This window comes from Melitaea cinxia, chromosome 15, assembly GCF_905220565.1.
Source record: "Melitaea cinxia chromosome 15, ilMelCinx1.1, whole genome shotgun sequence".
Classification (NCBI taxonomy): Eukaryota; Metazoa; Arthropoda; class Insecta; order Lepidoptera; family Nymphalidae; genus Melitaea; species Melitaea cinxia.
In genome coordinates this window covers 9,438,454-9,460,528 of record NC_059408.1, presented here as the reverse complement: position 1 = coordinate 9,460,528, position 22,075 = coordinate 9,438,454, and the positions used below count along the sequence as shown (strand labels likewise).

The 22,075-nt window shown below is 31.4% G+C and overlaps 4 protein-coding genes across 4 annotated transcripts; 1 reads left to right on the top strand and 3 right to left on the bottom strand.

The window, feature by feature from the left end:
* Nucleotides 1-3,503: 3,503 nt before the first annotated feature.
* LOC123660677 lies at nt 3,504-6,728 on the bottom strand. The gene is made up of 7 exons (XM_045595730.1): nt 6,673-6,728; nt 5,352-6,013; nt 5,128-5,269; nt 4,883-4,966; nt 4,737-4,773; nt 3,817-4,665; nt 3,504-3,542 (listed from the first exon to the last, which is right to left on the bottom strand). Exons 1-7 carry the CDS (start codon nt 6,726-6,728, stop codon nt 3,504-3,506), a joined length of 1,869 nt encoding a protein of 622 aa, XP_045451686.1.
* Nucleotides 6,729-7,513: 785 nt separating this feature from the next.
* Nucleotides 7,514-9,700, bottom strand: LOC123660676. Its single transcript, XM_045595729.1, has 5 exons — nt 9,646-9,700; nt 8,596-8,941; nt 8,113-8,172; nt 7,857-8,018; nt 7,514-7,553 (listed from the first exon to the last, which is right to left on the bottom strand). The coding sequence occupies exons 1-5, from the start codon at nt 9,698-9,700 to the stop codon at nt 7,514-7,516; spliced, it is 663 nt and encodes a 220-aa protein (XP_045451685.1).
* Nucleotides 9,701-12,243: 2,543 nt separating this feature from the next.
* LOC123660433 (putative nuclease HARBI1) lies at nt 12,244-13,471 on the top strand. The gene is made up of 3 exons (XM_045595517.1): nt 12,244-12,537; nt 12,879-13,035; nt 13,131-13,471. The coding sequence occupies exons 1-3, from the start codon at nt 12,333-12,335 to the stop codon at nt 13,396-13,398; spliced, it is 630 nt and encodes a 209-aa protein (XP_045451473.1). The 5' UTR covers nt 12,244-12,332; the 3' UTR covers nt 13,399-13,471.
* Nucleotides 13,472-13,922: 451 nt separating this feature from the next.
* LOC123660439 lies at nt 13,923-15,037 on the bottom strand. The gene is made up of 3 exons (XM_045595522.1): nt 14,879-15,037; nt 14,433-14,772; nt 13,923-14,114 (listed from the first exon to the last, which is right to left on the bottom strand). Exons 1-3 carry the CDS (start codon nt 15,029-15,031, stop codon nt 13,972-13,974), a joined length of 636 nt encoding a protein of 211 aa, XP_045451478.1. The 5' UTR covers nt 15,032-15,037; the 3' UTR covers nt 13,923-13,971.
* Between the last annotated feature and the right edge of the window lie 7,038 nt (nt 15,038-22,075).

The following is a 22,075-nucleotide window of genomic DNA, read 5'->3' as shown; positions in this document are numbered from 1 at the left end:
TTGTGTCTTATCTGAATAGTTTGTACGCGTAGGTCTCAAAGATAAAGATTTGCCATATTCTATTAATAGCTAGAACTAGAAACAGAAATTCTAACTCAATAATGCAAGAACAATGCAAAAGGAAATAGTTTTTTTTTTATTTTTTTCATTTTATTCTCTCGCATTGTAGAACGTTATGAGTTGAAGTTGTTCACGATGTTAAGAAAATTGGTTCAACTTGGCATCATCACTTGAGAGTCTCAGTCGACGCAAGTTTCGGCGTAACTTTTTCATTTCTGTTTATTGTTATTATTATTAACTTTTTAAGACTGTTTTGAAGTTTTCCAGCAGCAACATGCCTATGCGCATTGCACATAACACAATTTAAAAAAAAAATGATAAAAAAAGAAATAGCGGAATCTTCGAATCAGTTTCTTTTCGATGTTGTCAGGTTTGAGGTAGCCTTAATTTGTTTTTCTTAAAATAATTTTACCGTTCATTAGTAAACTACAAATGGAGAACAATTTACAATTTGTGTTGAAACCTGCCAGATATGATATGCCAGAGAACCTGTGCTCGTTAGATTCACAATAAATTCTGAATCCAACGAGCACATTTACCAACCCATAATTTACTAGAGTTGGACATGAAGCACATTTGTTGTTAATAGAATCAGCGGAAAATATCAGCATTACAGAAATACAAATAGTAGAAAAGACTACTCTAAAAACGTAATAATATTTGCTAAACGTTGCTTGATAATGATAACCAATGAAAGCTTACAAGTCCCAACTTCAATCTAAGAAAGAAATTCATTCGCCCTTATATTTAAATACTAGCTATACCCGTGCGAATAATTCAAAATAAGTAGTTATAGCTTTACAAAATAACAAAAAAGTTATTACTCATTAGTTATACGTGAGTTGATTTCAAATTGCACAAAAAATTTACCGACCGTCAATCATGTTGACGTTGTGCATCTACGTATATAATTTTAATAATTAATTAATTTACAAAAAAGCAATAACAAATGGTTAGTTCTTATCGCCGGTTTAGTTGTAGTCGCCAATTATCTATAAAATGATATATAATTTATGTGGAATAATTGTGAGGCTTTTTCTAAAAATGGAGATAAACATCTTAAGCCTTAGAGTATAATATATATATATATATATATATATATATATATATATATATATATATATTATTATTATAATATATATATGAGTGGCTATTGCGTTTTAATAATATCAGCATCACAGTGGAAACCAATTGCATATAATAAAATAACGTTGAGAGCGCGGCGTCCCATCGCGGGAAATATGAAAATTGGAAACGCTTTGCCGATACCGAGCCAAATAAATTTCGGCCCTATTTGTAAGCCCGTCTCAATATTACGGGCTTCGTATATTTGGCTTATACATAGGAGTGCTTTTATAACTTGTCTGATTGGACCAACTCGTACGGAAATCATTTTGCTCTTTCTTTTTTCACAGTAAATTTTGATTGGTAATAACTACTTTATACGAATTGATTTTTATCAACCGACTTCCAAAAAAGGAGGAGGTTCTCAATTCGACTGTATTTTTTTTTCATCAGAAGTTTTGACCGGGTGGACCGATTTCGACAAAAAAATTTTTCATCGAAAGGTGGTGTGTATCAATTGGTCCCATTTAAATTTATCTTGACGCTTTTTTCGTCGACCTACGTTATATTATACCGCATAACTTTCTACTGGATGTACCGATTTTGATAATTCTTTTTTGATGGAAAGGAGATATCCCTAGCTCGGTACCATGATAAACACAGGCTCTGATGATAGGATCCCAGAGAAATCGAGGGAAACTCTCGAAAATCCGCAATAACTTTCTACTAGGTGTACCGATTTTGATAAATTTTAATTTTATCGAAAGCTGATGTTTATCATGTGGTCACACTGAAATTTTGTCGAGATCTGATAACTACTTTTTGTAATCTTTCATAACGCGTAGTTACTTGACTATATTTTCGTCGATCGTATTACTTGTCAATGTAATTGAAGTCGGTTTTTTTTTCGTTTGCGAGCAAACACAATTATATAGAATGTCAAAATAACATTTTTCTAACAATACTTTATTAAAATTATTATTTATATTTATTTCATTTTATATATTAATACGTGAAGAGAAAACTTTGTACCCTTTTTTACGAAATTTGCGCGTACGGAGGAGTATGTAATTTCGCACATTTACAGTTCATATAGAAAAAGGCATTATAATTAATTAGGCATAAAAATACATAGAAACAATAAAAAAACATTACATACACTATCTACCATATATTTGACACACATACACACGCAAAGTTTATCATTATAGAAGTACTAGCTGACTCGGCAAACGTTGTCTTGCCGCTCAACGCTATTTAAAAATAGGGGTTGGTGGTAGCAGGGTAAAAATTTAGAGTTGTATGTATTTTTCAACACCAAATCATAATAAAATATTGAAATAAATAATTTATCTAAAAATTTAAAAAAAAATAGGTGTGGACTACCCTTAACATTTAGGGGGATGAAAAATAGATGTTCGATTCTCAGACCTACCCAATATGCACACAAAATTTCATGAGAAACGCTCAAGCCGTTTCGGAGGAGTTTAACTACAAACATCGCGACACGAGAATTTTATATATTAGTATGTATCATCATTACAGCCTATACAGTCCACTGCTGGACATAGGCCTCCACAAGTTTACGTCAAAAACAACGTGAACTCATGTGTTTTGCCCATAGTCACCACGCTGGGCAGGCGGGTTGGTGACCGCAGTACTGGCTCTGTCGCACCGATGACGCTGCTGCCCGTCTACGGCCTGTGTATTTCAAAGCCAGCAGTTGGATGGTTATCCCGCCATCGGTCGGCTTTTTAAGTCCCAAGGTGGTAGTGAAACTGTGATATCCCTTAGTCGCCTCTTACGACACCCACGGGAAGAGAGGGGGTGGCTAAATTCTTTAGTGCCGTAGCCACACAGCATTAGTATGTATAGTCTTTGACAACAGAACATTATAATGTTCAAACTTATAATTTAAATTATTTATGGTCAAATTTCCAATCTGGGGGCCACTAGTTAATATAGAACTACAATATTATGGCTCATTTATGTACTCGTTTTTTTATAATGTAGGTACATCAGACGCCTTGAACTTTGGACAGATTTATTCCGGAATTGTTGGTTTTAGATCTGGTAAAATATTGTAAGACTATGTACAACAAATTACACACAATACAATACAATTGTATCAGATCCTATTTTTAGTATATAATTAATTGTCGAAATTAATTAAAAAAAATAACTTAAAGAAATATTCATTATTTATTTCTTTTGAATATTTTCAAAATTAGTAATTCCATGGTGAAAATATGATGTATGTCCATTTTTTCTTTTAAATCCTTCTTTGGGCTCTATAGGTAAAAGTAGATTTTCATTTGTATTTACAAGGAAGTTGTGAAAGTTACTAAAATATTTTCTATGCTTTAAAAATGGCGGTCTCATTTCATATTGCCATAAAGTTTGCCTTGAATTTTGATCTGAAAATTCCGGCTGGTTGTATTTAGAACTATACGAAACATGCTGTGGTATTAGGTAGTTCTTTGAAAGGAAATTAATTGGTGAAGCAGGCATTTTTCCAGATCTTCTTTTAGAAATTTGTGGAAACCGTTGGACTGCAAGTCTGTTTGTTCTTAATACACTTAAACGATGTAAGTTCTCTGGAATATCTAAACTATAACTGTTGTTTATCTTATGTTTTTGAATTGGTAAGTCTACATTATTTTTAAATTTTGGTAATAAAGGAGGTATTACGCTTCTTGTTTTAGGTAGCTCCCGAGCCAATAAATTAATATTTAGGGTTTTTCCTGGTGGTATTAAATTTTTTAGTATAGCGTTTTTTTGTATGTCTTTTTTATCCGTTTCCATAACATTTATCATGTTTTCAATTTCCTGCAAAGTAAGTGTCGGACTTGTGGAAGCTATTATTTCTACTTTGTTTTCGATATCAAAAAGCAATTCATTACTTCTTTTTAGATACTCAAATTTTTTTTTATTTGGTTTCAAAAATGTTAGAGGAGATCGTACAGATCTCTCCCAGTATGACTTCGGCGAGTTAACATTAAAATATACATCATGTTTGGGTATATTTTGAGCTGTTTCTAATTTCATATTTACTTTCTTGTTTTGTGTATCAATGCCTCGAATCATAGATGCAATTTGCCTTCCAAGATTCATGTAGTACAATTCATCTGTTTTATGAATATTAGGCCGTGTAAATCTTCTATTGTCAGGTGCATTAGGAGGTATTATATACTCAGAAAATTTACTTTCTTGCATTAACGGTGGGAAGTCTTCAGTACTGTCTAAAGGATTATATTCGATAGGTGGCAAATTATCCGATTTATTATTTTGGTCAACTTTGTGTATTAGCTCTGATATATACTTAAAGTCAACATTATCAGAAACTGCAGAGCCTTCCTTAGCATTCAATCTTATGTCGTTAAAAGTTTCAGAATCGGGAGTGAATTCATGATATGGATATTCAAAATTAAGGTCTTGCTCAATAATTGGATTAGTTAGTGTGTTTTTATTTTTTTGCCGAGATGCCATTAATGATAACTTTCCAGAATGATTTTGAATTTTTTGTTTAAGATGCTGAAGCTGTAACAATTAATTTTATTTAAATACTACTTTGAAACAGGGTGTAAGAATGACTACTTGAAACCACTTACGATTTGTTCTCGAATGGGAGATCTCAATTTACTGTACCTACAACATTGTGAATTTTATTAATTATTAATTTTTAAAGCCAGTTAGTTACACTTATTTTATGTCTATGCTATATTTAAACTTTAAATATGATTATCTTGGGATTTACCGTAAATTATTAGCAGATTCACCATTAGTCATTTGTGGTCTTATTAACGATTTTCTCTTCTTACTTGAATGACGTAATGTTCCTCTGAAATTACACGAAGTGCTAATTTATAAAAACTGATTTTGTATGTAAGCTTTATATATATTAGAATAAATAAAATTAGATATATTGGTAATTGCAATGCTTCAATGGCTGTTGTGTAATTTATTGTATTAAAAAGTACAGAATATCTACAATTTTTTTACGTTTTATTGTCATTGGCCGTTTTTGCTGATGTTGTAGTTTCCACACTTATTAAGGTTGTTGTAAAAGGTGTATTAGCACTTATTGAAATAGTTGTTGTTTCAGTAGGAGCAGCTGTTGTTTCATTACCACTATCATCAAGATCTAAAAGATTGTAATGTGTAATTATACAAGTTGATCTATAATAATAACTATATAAACTAAACTTCTTAATGACCCCGCATACCTTCAGTATTACATATCATTGGAGGAACTGGTACCATTGGATACATTGGTATAGGAATTGGAGGTGGAGGTAAACCTAAAGGAGGATAAAATGGCGTTTCTAAATTCGGTAAGAAAATGAAGTTGGGTAGTTGCTTAGGTTTCTTTTTAATCATAACAATTTTTTTATGTCCATGTCCATCTTCATTATTATGACTGCTATATTCTCCAGAAGAATCGCTTGAGCTACTAGCAGAATCACTAGAATCTGATTTCGAACTAGAAGACAAATCAAAAACGCTATCATTTTCAGTAATTTGCAGAAGTTTTTTTCTCAGATTATCTTTTTTTCCTTTCTTCTTATTTTTTCCATGTTTTCGTTTTTTAAATCTTTTTCTATCTTTAGATTTTTTAATAGAGTTTACTGAACCACTACGTCTTGTAAAAGTACTTTTATCACTAGTCTTATTGATGACTTGATTTTCTATTGCTTTAAAGAATTGGCTATAAAGCCAATCTCCTAAATCTTCAGCATCTTTACTTATTTCGTCAACTGCACCATCAATCTTATTTGTAACAGCTACCGGGTACGTTACAGAAATTGAATTTGGAGTCATAAGATTATTTTGAACTTGCATTGAATCAGCTACATAACGACGCCTGTTATTTTCGATCAGTTTAGCACTGTAGGTGAGTTTAAATTATTATGTTAAATAAAGTGAATAACGACGCAAAATTTTTAATGAAAAATAATTGAGAACTTAGTTTCGTGAATATGAAAAAAACTATACTTAGGTTCGCAAATTTTTGTGTCGGTATCGAAGTAGTACCCTGGGTGACAGTGGCAACCGACGATACATCCAGGAATTTCGTCAATGCAGTATTCAAATCTACCATGATCCCCACATTCTGAAAAAAATGCAATATTTATGAAGAAAAGTATTTTTATACAATATACTACAACCAATATTATAATAGTGTTTACTGTTAGACTCACCGTACGTCCCATCGCAAAGCACGTAAGAGAACTTTAAATATTGAATAACAAGAAAAGTAGCGCTTTTCCACATTAATATAATGTTACAATAGAGAAAATTACAGAAAACTATTGTTTTTAGCACGACGTTTGGAAATATTAATTAACACAAACTTTACATAAATATAATCACAGTCACACGTTTATGTACATAAATTTTGTTTAATTACATATTGAAGCAAAATAAATTTTAAAATGTTTAAAAAATAGAGAATTGTCAAGTGATATTCCAGATCGTTTCAAAATTACACTCACTTTTGAAAAGTACACTATTTATTGTCTTGAACAATAGAACGCGTTGGCTCACATTGTTTCATTGTAACTCTTATCAACGAACTTCCTATTCTGTAGTTTTGAGTTCATTGATGTAAAACATTTCTTTTTTTTTCTTCGTGGTATGGTGTATATTGTATTTTATAAAGTAAATTCTATGAAGTTTGTTTTATTTTTGTCCTTATTATATGACACTGTAAACAGTTAGGAAGCATTTAAAACAAAACTTAGAAAACACCTTTATTCCTAATAGGAAGTTTGTGCAGTTGACTATTCTGCGTCCCTACAATAGTTTTAAATCACTTACTAAGAAAGTAATTTTTTAAAATTCGTTAGTTTTGGTTGAATAGAATTCGCGACTATTGATTGTAATCGATCCAGCATGTTCTTTGTCAAATTGAAAATATTCGTTCTGTCCAGTACGACATGTTTGCTCATCGGTATCTAACAATATTTTAAAATTATATTAAGGTAGGAAACGGCTAAGAATACCTTGCTCGAAATTTGGAGCAGCCTCACTGGGGTAGCACCTTATCCTTACACAAGATTATAGTTAAAGAAAGTAATGTTGTTTTCGTGTAGTGAGTAATGTAGCCAAAGATCCTGGAAAGAGTCGGTAACGCGCTTACGATATTGTTAGACTGTACGCTTGTTTGCCAATTTTGTAGTAGGTATACATAAAAACGATTTTCCTTTAAATGATATAATATATACGAATAAAATATAAACATAATTTTTTCTACAAATTTATTTATGATTAATAAGCAAATAGTAAAGGTACCACTACAATATAATACTGATATTGTAATAAGATCTTTTTACACTGCGGTGATTTGTGAAGGTTACTACTGTGTATCAATGACGTTTGTTCGTTCTTAAGTGTCGTCGCCGAGGTCGGGAATCCCTTTGAGACCTCTGTAAAGAGAATATGATTTGTCACGCATATATATGATATTTGCTTATTCAATATAATTACTAGATAAATATTTAAAGGTTAAAAGCCTTAATTACCTAAATTTTTATCAAGTAATTTATATTCTATTATTAAATTCAAGATAAGATAGTAGAGTGCGTTTAACATACTTTGAATATAATGTAAAAAGTACAACAATAACTATCTAAGGTATGAAGATTGTGTTATACTTTCTTACATTATGTGATATTAAATTTAGGGGCATTAAGGTACAACCGTACAAGTTGGTACGTTTTAGTACGTACTTGGTGCAGTCGTTCGGTAGAACACATTTGTGTGTCCTATCGTCTCGTACGTAAGGCTGGGTACATATGCAGCCGGGTTCACAGAAAGGGTAACAGGGACGCAGTCGCTCACGAGGGTTGTCGCAGGTCACCGCTGCGCAACCAGCGAAACACGGCTCGAACCTGATTATTATTCATATAATTTAATGAATATATTGTAAAATAAAAAGTATGTGAACAATTAATTGTATCAGTGCAATATATAAAACAATTATACCTCTCATGTACCCTTTCACAGGTCATTGTAAATGGAATCTTCTTTTCATTTTCCTTATCCCTGTAAAAATTTTATTTATATTATTTTTTTTATGGTTTGTTTCAATCATTAATGAATTTTGACTAGAATGTTAAAAAATACGTTTTTTTTTTTCATGGTACCATCATGGTATGTGTATCTGTTTAAAATTAAGCACAAACATATTATTTTTCTTTGTCTTTATATATGTGTTAATATTAAGCTACTTTTGTTTAATCAATAACAGTAGAGAGTATTTTCTTTTAAAATGTTTGTTATTACGCATTAATGAAATAAATTTAAAAAAAAATAATATCTACATATAACAGTCGGCTGTTACCTATAAAACAAAGATAAAGTTGCTTACCTTAGCTTTAAAAAATAAATAAAAAATTGATCATATCAAACAACATTTAACTTTATGTGCTACATTGAAATAAGCGATATAGTATTAAAATTATTTACAAGAAATGTGTAGAATGTCCAATTTCCGAGCTCCGTACTTTAGGTATTAATTTTATGTTGTCGCCGTCTTCATAACGCCTCTGCCCTCTATGAAAAGATTCTGAAGAATCTATTTCTCGTTGTCTGTCTCCTCCTACAAACTGTTTATGGCTTAAATCATCCAAATATCCCGGAATCTCGTGTTCATATCTTCTGTCGTCCCAATCTTTGTATTCATGTTCAAATGGTTTTAACAATGCTTTCTTCCTCAAATTTCGCCTTTCATCGATAAAGGAGTGTCTTTTCATATCTTCTGGATCATTATAATCATAAACTTTTTGTCTAAATGCGTCGGCAAAGATGTCATCTAGTCACGTTAAATATTACATTAAAATCATTTATCAATATAGTTATAAACTACATGTAATTTGAGAATGATACTTACAAAGCAAAAATGCTAATACTAGTAAAGTTCGCATTTCTTTGACCAATTACAAAAATTAAACCATTACGTTTATCAATTGCCTTTCCGTTCCAAATAGCTGCGAATTAATAGTAGGTACTCGATCAAGGCAATTAGCTTAATTGTTTGACAAAATAACTACTGTACTACGACTCGATGTTTATGATTAACGGAATGACAAAAAACGCAAGTACTGTTAGGTTTATGACTTTTACTTTTTAATACATGAAAAATTACTTTATTGTAATTCCACGTCTGAACATTCATTTTTATTGCCTGTTTTATTAAAATCTTTAAAGTAATGTTTTGTATATGAAATAAATAAATATTTTATTATTATTTTTTTAATCTTACATATATTTTATAAATTTACATTGGTTTAGCTGATCATTTCTGATTTTCACTATGTAACATTTTTCGCGGTTGAAGCGCTTTTATTGGCGGAGGTGCGATTACAATATTAAAATAATTTCCCATTCTTGATACTTCATCGGCTCGTTTGTATGTTTCAACTTGGTGAGATGGAGCATCATTTAGTTCATGTACGTCCCCTTGTTTCCCATGAACCTTTGGTATTCTTGCACTTTTTGGAATGACAGCAGGCTTACCGGATCTTCTCCTGCTTGGAACTGGAATACCCATCTGAGTTCTAAAAATATCCATTATTTGAACAAATGATGAAGACATTGAAATTATTCAAATTATGAATTATGAATTCTTATATTATAATTAGATGATATTACTAATAATATTTCGCCATATTATTATTAATATCGTTAAGTATTAATTATTTAAATATGTTTCAGCCTGTAATATCCCACTACTGGGCATAGGCCTCTTTCCCCATGTAGGAGAAGGATCGGAGCTTAATCCACCACGCTGCTCCAATGTGGGTTGGCGGATATATTCCCTACTATGAGTAACGATCGCTATCAGGTGTACATGATAACAACCGGGACCGACGGCTTAACGTGCTCTCCGAGGCACGGTGGGGAGACCCACAAGGACTGCACAAACACCCAGACCACGGCAAATACCTGTATGGCCAATACAAATGTTTGACATGTGCGGGGATCGAACCCGCAACTTAAATCGAAATAGCTTAAAGTATATTTTCTTAGTTTTCATGGATTTATTTGAATTATCATTATATCTATATTATATCGTCCGCGTGAAAAAAACAAAAAAGTTTTTCAGTTCGCAGAGTTATAAAATAAATAAATTTCTAAAATAAAAGTAGCTTCAGTTACTCCTTATTACTTCAGATATCAGCCAGTAAAAGTCCCGTCAAAACCAGTCCAGCCGTTTCAGACATTAGTTGGAACAAATAGACGGACAGACAGACAAAAATGTTAAAAATGTTATTTTGGTATATGTACTGTGTATATATCCAAATGCATTTAATAAAAACTCGTTTTTAGACTTGTATAAATGCTCTACCAATGATTATCGATACATGATGATTACAAAATTTGCAAAATCTTACGGAGAGCAGTCTTGTGGTAGAACGCACTGGTGCGTTCGGTCGTCTCGCACGTAGGGTTCCTCGCACACGCAGCCTGGCTCACAGTACGGGTAACACGGCCGCAAATGGTTGCGAGGGTTGTCGCACGAGATCTCGGCGCAACCACCGAAACATGGCTCATAGATTTCATTTGGCCAGTAACATGCTATGATAAATATACACACAGTTTTTGACTTTGTAAATATTCACACTTTGAAATAAACGTCAATACTTTACACTCGGCCGTGGTCAATCAGCCACTTAAGCATGTTTTATAGCAATTACTATATTTTTTCAAACACATTTTCGCCAAATAACTACCGTAGCTCAAATTAATGACTATAATAAATAAAATTACTTATATAGGTATTGCCGTCGTTCTACGGTAAATAAATCTAAGGGTAAAAAAAGGTGGACACAAGACTTCTTGAGCTCTTTTCACTTGTTTTCACAGATCCATTAGAACTCCCGGGGGGCTACTGATGGCCTAGACTCGCCACAATTCTAGCTTTATATACTCCACTTGAATAGGAAAAGTGCGATTTACTTCAGGTTGGAAAATATGTGTTTGTTCAACATAGTTCTTTTCAACAATATATGTCTTCATTTTATTTATTTTCATCGTTTCAGAAAAATTTTAAAAGTTATTATTAAAATAATTTAAAGTATAATAGTTTACCTTTAGAAATTTTGTCTTCGTCTCTACATATTACAATTGTAATGGAACAACTCACTAAATATATGTATGCATTCATCATTAATAACCACAATACTGATTTTAGGTTTCGGTTACTTAGGAAATGAGATTACAATGTACAATAAACGAATTTTAATGAAATTGAATCTAATGGTGCTAATTTTAAGAGCTATATTTGAGGGACTCGTTGTGGTGAATAATTAAGATGCGAGGATCTTATGTGGCTAGAATAAGGTCGTCATTGCACCGTCCTGTAAGGGTTGTTTAGTAAACATGGAGAGAGGTCGGTTAACGGCCGATTCCAATAAACGATCTCAAACCATTTTTACTGATCTGAGTTTAAGTTTGCAATCTAAATTTTAGAGAAACCGTTTCAATAACTGAACCATAGATTGATTATGCAATCCAAAACTGCAAGCGATCCGTCAGAGGCACCAATCCGGATTCGAACGGTTTTCGGATCGTCCTCTGTTTGAAAATGGCAGTTGATGGGTTTCAATAACCAATCTTTTGACTTTGACAAATCTTATTTGACTTATCTGTGATCCAAATTTGCAATCCCTAACATTTGGTGGTTTCCGTTGCGATCTTTTTTTCTTTATTACTTTTCATCAATTAGGTACTTCACCTTTTTAAATTTTATCACCTTATTTATAATCACCTTAATATCAATCCGGCATTCAATTGTAAAAAATGTACAGTGATAGTGAAAGTGACTTGGAGTTGGAAGTGCTAGAACAGCTTTCAGATTGGGATGATGACGAACTTCTTCCGGCGCCTCGTAAAAGTTTTACGCGGATCAACCACTTGCGTTTACTAAATGAAGCTGAATTTACATTTAGATTTAGAATCAATAAAACTGCGGTAGAGTCACTTTTATCAGAAATTATGCCATTTATAAAAGTAACCTCAAAGCGGTAAGTAAACAATGTCTCAATATCTACTGTTGTCCTTTGTGCGTTGTACTATTGCCAGTTATCAATAATACATTTATGAGGATTTATCATAAAACAATATTTATTGTTTCCAGAAATAATGGGGTTTCACCGCTTCACCAGCTATTGCTGACTCTTCGATTCTATGCATTAGGCACAATGCTTATTGCTGTAGGAGACTTTGTAGGGGTGTCAAAGTCAACAGCATGCAGAATTGTTCAAAATATATCGAAATCAATTGCAAAGTTATATAACAAGTACATTTATATGCACCAAAACAGTGTTAATAAGTTTTACCAAATAGCCCATTTCCCACGTGTTCTTGGTGCAATAGATGGTACTCATATACGTATACAATCTCCAAGTTAGTAAATATATTTATAGTTTAAAAAAGATACTTTTTTACAAAAGATTTATAGGTTTGTTTTTCAGTGCAAGCAATCGGTGAAGAATTCAGGAATAGAAAAGGTTACTTTTCTTTAAACGTTCAGGCTGTATGTGATGCAGATTTGAGACTGATGAATGTAGTAGCTCGTTGGCCTGGTTCTGCACATGATGCTACTATCTTTAACAATTCTGTTTTGAGAGGCAAGTGACAATTAAATATTGGATTCTAGTTTTAAAATTCATAGCCTTGCGATAATTCCAAATACATACATCATGTACATGGATTTTTAATTTCGCCTATATATTTATTCTTTACAGCTCAGTGTGACATTGGGACCTTTGGCAACCGCTGGTTACTTGGTGATAGTGCCTATCCCAATAGAGCATATTTACTAACACCAGTTTTAAATCCAAGTAATAGCTCAGAACAAAAATACAATGATGCTCATATTGCAACAAGGAATCTAATTGAACGGTACTACAAATACTTTTTTATTTTCTACCTACACTTCTATAAAAATCAAATATAAGTTGTTGTTAATGTTATACTAATAAAAAACTTATTTTCAGTACTTTTGGTGTATGGAAGCGTCGTTTCCCAGTTATTTTTTTGCCTCTGCGCTTGTCACTTGCAAATGTTCAAGCAGTTATAATAGCAACAGCAGTTCTACACAATATCTGTAGAAAATACAACATGCAAGAAATGCCTTCAGAAGTAGAGTTGCCAGCAAGCCTAGTAACAGATCCTTCTGTTGCAGACACTCAATCTCAAGCTCTGGGATTGCAAGATATTGTTGAAAGGAATGAGCTTATAAATGGATATTTTTCGACTTTGTAAGAGGAATTCAATATTATTGATGAATTTTTAGTTTCTAATGTATAAATAAAGTAAATAGTATAAATTATTTTAATGTTATTAGTATTATTTTCTAATTAATAAAATTTAATTTCCTAAGTTGTCAGTAATATTTAGCTGTTATTATTTTAATAAACCAATTTTTATTTGTAAGCTTAGTTGTTAAGCATTGTATTTTTTTTAGAATTTTTTAATATTATTAATGTTATTTTGCCATTTCATATACTATATTAAGGTACTTTATCTGTTTTGTGTGTATGTTATGTGTTTAGTATGTACTTTGTTGGTGCTCAAATAAATAAATATTTTCTTTACTTAAAATACTGTTTATTTTTTCATTAAAACAAGCAGGTATTATCAAATATATTTATTACATAGAAATATAACACAAAATACAAATCAAAAAAGGAATACATAAAACAAACATTTTTACACTCGCAACTTATTATTATTCTACAAAATTAAATGAAAATACAAAATATAATTTAACGAATTAAAATAAAAATAACAATAAATATTTAATTTAACCTTTATCTTTTTGTAAATTATCTATCTCTAGTTGTAATTTTTTTTTTCTAATAACACCTTTTCCAAGTTCTCTTCTAATAACTTAGTTTTAGCTATAAAATAATTTGCTATTGCTTGATTCCTGGCAGAACGGTTTTCATCACCCTTGGTGAAGAGTTTTCTTTTGGAACCTGTAGGAGTTCAGAGATTTGGTATCATTATGAATTGCTAATGACTTACAGTCTACCACTCTAACTTTATGTAAACATCTAACATAATGGGTTAGCAAAAACCTCTATTACAGCCCCCTTAAGTCCAAGATTGCAATAAAAGTTAAGAGCAAATATCATACAAACCATCAAGCTTACTACTTGTTCTGCTTGCCATCCGATCATAGTTATTAAAAAAAGTTGAGTTGTCGGGTCTGCACCAGCAGTAGTAAGTAAAGTTGTCTACAAAGGTTTAACTGAAAATTATACTATAATATAAAAAAGCAGATAATACAATACCACTAGCTCTAGGAGTGAATAAATATTTCTTCGGTTCTTTTGCTGAACACTTTCCTGGGTCTTCTGCTTCATTTAATACGTCATTTTGTAAAATTTGGACTCCAGGAGATATGGAGCTGGCGTCTAATTTTATAATTTGTGATTCTACAACAAAATCACTCCCAATACCACCACCATCACCAATAATTACATTAGCAGAAGCCCAGTTTGTTGGCTCCGGCACAAGTTCAGCATCGCCACCATATTCAACAGTGAAACCATCCACCGTATTGCCTAACAAAGTAGCTACCTTGTCTAGGACTTCATCCGGAGGGATGTAATCTGGACCACCACCACCAGTCTTAAAAAACAAGATAACTTTATAAACTTAACCATAAAGATGTACAACTTATACAAACCAGTAAAGCAAGTACCTAAATACATAATCTATAATACAAGATACTGACCTTAATGTTGTTCATCCTAATTAATGTATTGCGTTTGCGAGAATTTTTTTTTAAATTTTCCCACTTCAAACGCAGTTGTTGAGGTGTACGGTGGCATGATGTAACAACTGCATTAAATTGGTCGGTGATGCGTTTCCATTCCTCCGTTTTCATTTTGTTGGTGGTAGCATTGGTAGCTTGGTTGCATATTATCTTGCTGCTTTCTATAAAAGACAGCAAAGTCTTTGATTCATCCCTCGTTAGGGGTTTCGTTGAAACCTTAAACAGAAAAAAAATAGGCGCGAAATGTAGCGTCTTCACAGCGGGTGGTCGGTAATGCTCGGTTCGACCAACATAATATGTACTATAAATCTTTATATATTTTGTTATCACTCACCTGTCCACTTTCCATTTTAAATGAATAAACAAAGGTACCAGTAGAGATATCCAAACACAAGAAAACAAGCAAAGAGCGCGGTGTAGTACGTCGAGTTCTTTCGATTGAGCTTTGAAGTTGACAATTGACAACTTCACGGTCTTCACGTACGTTACGTTCCGATCTCAATCTTAGTAAGTTTTACGGTGTGTTATTTCATAAAATGTAACATTATATTTAGAAAATTATAATATAATCTGGTGTTTAAAGAATATTAAATGGAAATATTAATATAAATAAATGAAAAGAGTTATCAAATGCTCTCAAATCTAGAATATGAGTAAAACGCAGTCACATAAATACTGATTAGAATGGAACGCACGGGAGGGTACGGATTGATCTCCAAACGCTCGTCGAATCTCGATCGGCGTTTGAAGATCGTTGTATTGAAACGCAGATCGAGGATCGATCGAGAGATAGAATTCTATCTTGGATTGCAAAGATCTCTAGATCGAAGTTTGAATATTGGAATCGGCCGTTAGCCACGTTTGATTGAATTATTGCTCGTGTTGCTACCTGTTCCCGTGGTGCGAGCTCACGTCCCGTCGAAATTTCGTAACATTGTAAACATAATTTTGTAACACAAAATTTATAACATAATATGATAGTAACAAATGTTTCAAACATAGTTTTGAAATGTGAGCATAGGAATTTCATAGGTTATTTATTATTCGTGCTTAATTTTAATAGTCCTAAATATTTTTACAACTAAATAAATCACACATATAATCTAATAATTAATTTTAACTCTACAACAGCATTTACTAATTTGTTTTGGTTACAGATAAAATTGGTAAGTTCGTTTCATATAGCATGTATTAATTTTTGTTAAAGAAATATAATTAAAACTGCTCTGCTCATTAATCGGTTTTAAATTCATAATAGTAGCGTAAAGAAATATTTTTTTGACTGTTAAATATTTTACTCTAAATATATACTGGATAATAGCCTCAGTAATCCATAAATACATATTATATCGGTTTAGTTACAATATTATAAGATGAAAAATAAAACAAAACCTTTTACAAACTTATGTAAATTTAAAAGCAATTCTTTTAATCTTTTTGTGAGGACTTAAAAAAGTATTTTGTTTTTTTATTTCGAAATATTAATAATATTATACATATTTACAATTCACAACTTTAGAACTAAATATTTACAGATAGTTACGGTATAAATCATGTATGTCAGATTGTAGGTATATTGAAAATATGTTGTGTGTATGGACAAAATGTTTTGTCCCATAAGGTGTTAGGCGTAATAAAATGTAACATTTATGTTACCGTCGTCTTTGTAACATTTGACGTGAGGTCTTCGAAGAAATAAATAAAGCGATCCTTTTTTATTACTGAAGTTTTATCGTAAATACTTTTTTATTAGAGGAAATCATAGTTTTAACTTTCTTTTCCTCAAGTTTACGTTTTTTTCTTCTATTGATCATATTTCACTGTAAGATGTGTTTAGATAGTGATATCGTACAAGCAGTAAAATATATATAGAAATTGGAAAGTTATCAAAATTATTTGATAAATTCTGAAGAGTTTTGAATTCGCCAAATTCTTTGTATTGTGTAGTACGTAAATAGACTTGCGTTTATGCAAGTGATTCGTATATCTGGCATGTAATTAAAATTTTAAAATGATTAAAATCGGTTTTTGAGTTTATTATGGAAGACGTTTTAACATTTTGCACTGTTTCGGATTTCATTTTGAAAATACTACAAAACGTTTTATTTAAGCAACGTCCTTATGGAATATAAGCGTTTCTTAAAGCCAGCAACAATAAAACACGTTACGAGATATACTTGTGTGATCAGGGTTTGATGTTCGTGCGCCATTCCTGCAGCCCGCGTGAACCTCACGGTTTACTTACGTACTTACGTACTTACGGGCGAGTAATAAAAAGAATCACACAAAATCATATTTTATCGACAAAGCTATTTTTTGCAGGCGGATCTTCCGCGATTTATTTCACCGAATGCCTCTATATCCTCTCGGCTATATAAAACGTCGTGTTAACAGCACAAGACTCGTCACGACAAACTTTATTGAGATGAGTTTGACTATTGAGATTTTATGTCATTTGTATCAATCGTGTTTACATTTTGATGTCGTCGGTTAAATGGAAGAATGACATTTCTCAAAATTTTCTAAAAGTAAGGTTAATTCTGATAAGAGTCTGTTAACAACATAATTTTTTATATGGATATAGGAAAAGACCCTTTATAAAATTACACGTCAAGCTCACTAGATGACACCAGTGTCATTTCGGTACTCTGCGGTCATCGCGATATTGATTGTAAAAAAAAAACGATACGTTAATCTTTCTAAATATGGTAAGGTTACGTGAAAAAAGTTTAAATACAATAGTTGTAGATCTTTTTATTACCTAAAACGTTGCCATTGAGCTTTTTTCCATAGGACTTGTAGTTTAGGCGGAAATCGAGATAAACCGTTTTTTTACCCTTAACCCCCCTCCTTCCCTAGCAGTTCCCGACCTCAGATTACCCGTAATTTAATTTTCCTTTCATTTTCGTTGTATTCTCTTTGTTTTTACAATGAGTGTCATCCTACTATAATTTTTTTTTGTTTTCAAAAGCTAAAAGCACTGGTCTAGAGTATTCTTCTTTACAAATAAAAATGTCCTGGTTTATTGTTGGTTCTAAAAAGGTGAGACACGAATTACATATAAAATTTGTTTCGTTGATCCTAAATACAAGTAGATACTTGATAGGAGGCCTCACAAACACATACCGGTGCTTTTAAATGTACTTTAAGACCTTGTAATAAAGTTTACTTTTCTGTGTGTTTTTGTGAATGTGTCGAGTAAGCAGGTACTATAGTCTCTAGGGTCTAGAGGGCTCAATGAATTTATATCAAAGGGCGAAGTCCTACCGGCCTGCGTGATTACTATCAGCAAATAAGAGGCTCACGTGCTTGGAAAACATGTTCGAGCACGAAGACCGATTTTATCATCTCTAGGGTTTTTATCGACAAGTCTTAATTACGATTCTATATACAATCCGATTTTCTAGAAGGATTTCTTATTCGATACACGATCTTATAATAACATAATGTTATTCATTACGCGTTCAGTAATGAAAGATAGTAGTTTTATAGAATATTTTATTTAATATTATCTTTCTATAATAATCCTTTGCGCCGTAGCGCTTAACTACTTTTTTGACGCAGGGAAATGGCCAAAAGTTGCCCGAATCATGGAAAACTATGGGGTAATTTTTATAGATTAAAACTCCTACGACGACCGTCTTCGACATGGAGTCGGAGGAGCTGCCGAGTCTCGTGGTATCGGTCGCTTATCTAGCTCGAAGACGTAAAAGAGCGCTACTTTAAGTACAAGTAAAAAAATATATAAATATAATTATATATATATATATATATATATATATATATATATATACTCGAAATATAATGGATAAATAAACATAAAACATAAATGAATAAATATAACAAATAAACAATATATATATATATATATATATATATACTGTATAGGCTGTAATGATATGTATTATATGTAGTATATTTACTTATTTTTATATCATATAGCTTGTAAACTCCTTGCCAATTCTTTATCAACTATTTGTACACTTCCCTACCGCTTCTCATTTTATATGCCCTGTCCTATACCCTAAGGTTGTCTGGAAGAAATCGCTCTTAGCGATAAGACCGCCTTTGTACATCTTTCTTCGTATGTATCCCTTTTTGTAACATTTCTTTGTAGTGTACAATAAAGAGTATTTATTATTATTATTATTATTATTATATATATATATATATATATAATCACAACAAAAAAAAATACTCATAAACTTTCACATTAATTTATCAACTACCTTCAATCAAACGAAAAAACAAACTAAACCATGTTCGCAATATGATTCATAATACTCGTAGTAAACAAATAAATAAACATGATTTTTTATTGCTACCTTTCCCTTTTTTGAGTCATTACCTATTTAAACAAATACGGTCGAACTGTTTGTTACATATTTAATAAAGTATCTATATGTACAATACTCATAAGTGAACTGTGATGTTCTTGAGAAATAAAGTTCTTTAAACCTTAAACCTACAATATCGCAATTTATTTTTCTTATTTTTTTTTTTAGATTTTGTTAATTTCTTATGATCTAACAATAAGTTAGGTTTAAAGAACTTTCTCAAGAACATTACAGTTCACTTACGAGTATTGTACATATAGATATACTTTATTAAATATGTAACAAGTTTAATAGAAATATCTATTCAAATAGATGTAATGCATGTTAATCTTTGTATTCAAATATAATTTATAATGTATAAGCCACATTAAATCGAAATTAAGACCGTGACACGAATTACTTTGAGATATTTGCGGTAATCTACATAAATGGATGCTGTACTTTACAGAGTCGCTAGTACAGTCATTACGAAAAATCATAACTTAAGCTAACATAACACACACACACACACATACACACACACACGTATATATACTCTTATATTAGAAAAAAAGAAATCATAATAATAATAACTCATCGTTGTTGATAAGCAGTAAAACCTCTAAGTTTTTTTTTCAAACATTCATAATGCCCTTAAATGACTATTCCAAAAAGATATTGCTAAAATAATTCTTTTACGCAAATAATAATAATCATTGTTAGCGATTGTACATGCACGTGTATTTCCAATAGTCACGTGACACAGTGTACTAAAGCAGGCTCGTATTTCCAAGTTATCTAAGTTCTAACGCCGCACTCAATATTACGAATTGCTGGCGTTGTTTGCATTAAATACTACTTTGATAAAATAATCTTTGTTACTTTTATTAAAAGTCATTATACATACAATTGTCGTCAGTTTTTTAAGTATTATTATGTATGTATGTATGTGTATGTATGTATCTTTATATCTGTTTTTGTATGTATGTATATATGTATGTATTTGTATAGTATGTATATGAATTATTTGCTCGTGTATGTAATATAACGATTGTAACCAACTTTATCTTATTTATCTTACCTTTTATTTCCTCTTTAATAATACCCAATTCTGCACACCTTCAAATATCCGCTCTTGTACGTCCTAAGGTTGGCTGGTAGAGAATGCTTTTAGCATTAAGCCCGCCTTTTGTATAATTCTTTAATGTATTGTGTAATAAAGTAGCAATAAATATTTAAATACACATAATTATAGAAAGTTTAATAATAATTTTGCAACTAAAGTGTATAAATATCGTAATAAACGTGTTGTTTGTATATAGACGAACCGAGCGACGGATGAATGTATAAGACAAATGTTTATCTTCCACGCCAAGAGTATCTACCAAAAATTACCTCTGAAACCCAATCCGTAGTAGGCAACAGTTCCCGAAACAAAATCTATTTTGTAGGTTCATATGATTCAATTAAATCTACTAACGTAACTATAGTACTATGAAATAAACTATTACTGTAAAACAGTAATAAAATCGTTAAGTTGATATGTATAATCAAACTAGCTGTGCACTGCGGTTTCATCCGCGTTAATTAAAAAAAAATACCAAAATATTATATTGCCTTCCTCTGTAAATAGACTACACAACACAACAATATTTTTTTAATTCGAACCAGGAGATTCGTATATATATAGATCTATGTGTTCAAGGTCTTACATTCTTACTTACAAGGTCTTACAAGGTACAACATTAAAAATAATTAGCATGGAAAGACGCTAAGAATTCTAGCGGTAATTTCTAATATAATTGTGAGTCTTTATTAGAAACGAAAAAGTAGTTATGCCTCTATCTGTCGCTTCTGAAAACTAAAAAAGCGTGGCGTCTTCATAAAGTAAAGGTAAATCGTAATTAATTGGTTAATTATAGTAAAAATAGTTATTTTTGGGTAATAAGTAGACAAAAATCACACTTAATAACTCAAGCGAACGGTTATTAACTGTGTGATTGCTAGTTTCTGTTAAATCAGAAATTCTGTTAGAAAGTCGAGCAGCAAGTAGATACTTACATCTTCCAGTAAAACCTACCATTAATTGTCTGTACTATTATGAGAAGAAATTAACGCCAGATAACACGGATTTGTGGCGCGTTCGGGACTGATAAAGAGATAACCGGATATATTACAATAGCTCCCTAAAAGGAACGAATTTTCAGGTGAAATCTTAAGAAGAACAATTCAAACGAGTCTCAACGGACCTCTAGTACAACCGCAGTACTTTGTTTATCTCCACGAAAAAGCTTTTGTTACTCCTCGATACGATACTTTACATATTTTAATATTTCTCGCTTTGTTTCCTTACACAGAATTACGGAGAAAGGGTTTATTTCACAAGAAACAGAAAAAAATTCACTCGTGAAAATATATTAGAATTTAGTGAGATTTTTTTAGAGGAAAATATTTACCTTCTTGTGACTTTTACTTGACACGGCCTAAAATAAAGTCAAACGAATTAAAAGATTATAATTCAATTTTCATTGCGGATCATATCAGTTTAAATAAAATTATCTTATCAATCAACATTTTTAATCAACAAACAGTTTTTCAGATGTTATTAAAATTTATATTTTGTGTTTGGTTATTTCGACACAAAATTTTTAAAAAACAGTAATAGCTATAATTAAAATTTTAATGAAAAAATAAAGGAAATAACGTTTCAAAGATGCTTTGGAAGCCTAATTGAATAAAGTTATTTTTGAATTGATTTGATGTGGTTTGTTTGTACCTATCGAGTTGTACATATCATTATTATAAAAGATTTTTAAATAAGTATATAAAAATAAAACAA

Coding starts and splice junctions, on each gene's coding strand:
- LOC123660677 (XM_045595730.1), bottom strand. CDS start 6,728: ATGAACTCAAAACTACAGAATAGGAAGTTCGTTGATAAGAGTTACAAT. Junction 4,967..5,127: donor ACGGCCAATGACAATAAAAC/GTAAAAAAATTG, acceptor GTGTAATTTCAG/AGGAACATTACGTCATTCAA. Junction 3,543..3,816: donor AGCTACCTAAAACAAGAAGC/GTAATACCTCCT, acceptor CGGAATTTTCAG/ATCAAAATTCAAGGCAAACT.
- LOC123660439 (XM_045595522.1), bottom strand. CDS start 15,031: ATGAAAACGGAGGAATGGAAACGCATCACCGACCAATTTAATGCAGTT. Junction 14,773..14,878: donor TTAGGATGAACAACATTAAG/GTCAGTATCTTG, acceptor TTGTTTTTTAAG/ACTGGTGGTGGTGGTCCAGA. Junction 14,115..14,432: donor ATTCACTCCTAGAGCTAGTG/GTATTGTATTAT, acceptor GAACTCCTACAG/GTTCCAAAAGAAAACTCTTC.
- LOC123660433 (XM_045595517.1), top strand. CDS start 12,333: ATGCTTATTGCTGTAGGAGACTTTGTAGGGGTGTCAAAGTCAACAGCA. Junction 12,538..12,878: donor TATACGTATACAATCTCCAA/GTTAGTAAATAT, acceptor TATTCTTTACAG/CTCAGTGTGACATTGGGACC. Junction 13,036..13,130: donor ACAAGGAATCTAATTGAACG/GTACTACAAATA, acceptor ACTTATTTTCAG/TACTTTTGGTGTATGGAAGC.
- LOC123660676 (XM_045595729.1), bottom strand. CDS start 9,700: ATGGATATTTTTAGAACTCAGATGGGTATTCCAGTTCCAAGCAGGAGA. Junction 8,173..8,595: donor GGACATTCTACACATTTCTT/GTAAATAATTTT, acceptor AAATTTTTACAG/GGATAAGGAAAATGAAAAGA. Junction 8,019..8,112: donor TGTGAAAGGGTACATGAGAG/GTATAATTGTTT, acceptor AATAATAATCAG/GTTCGAGCCGTGTTTCGCTG.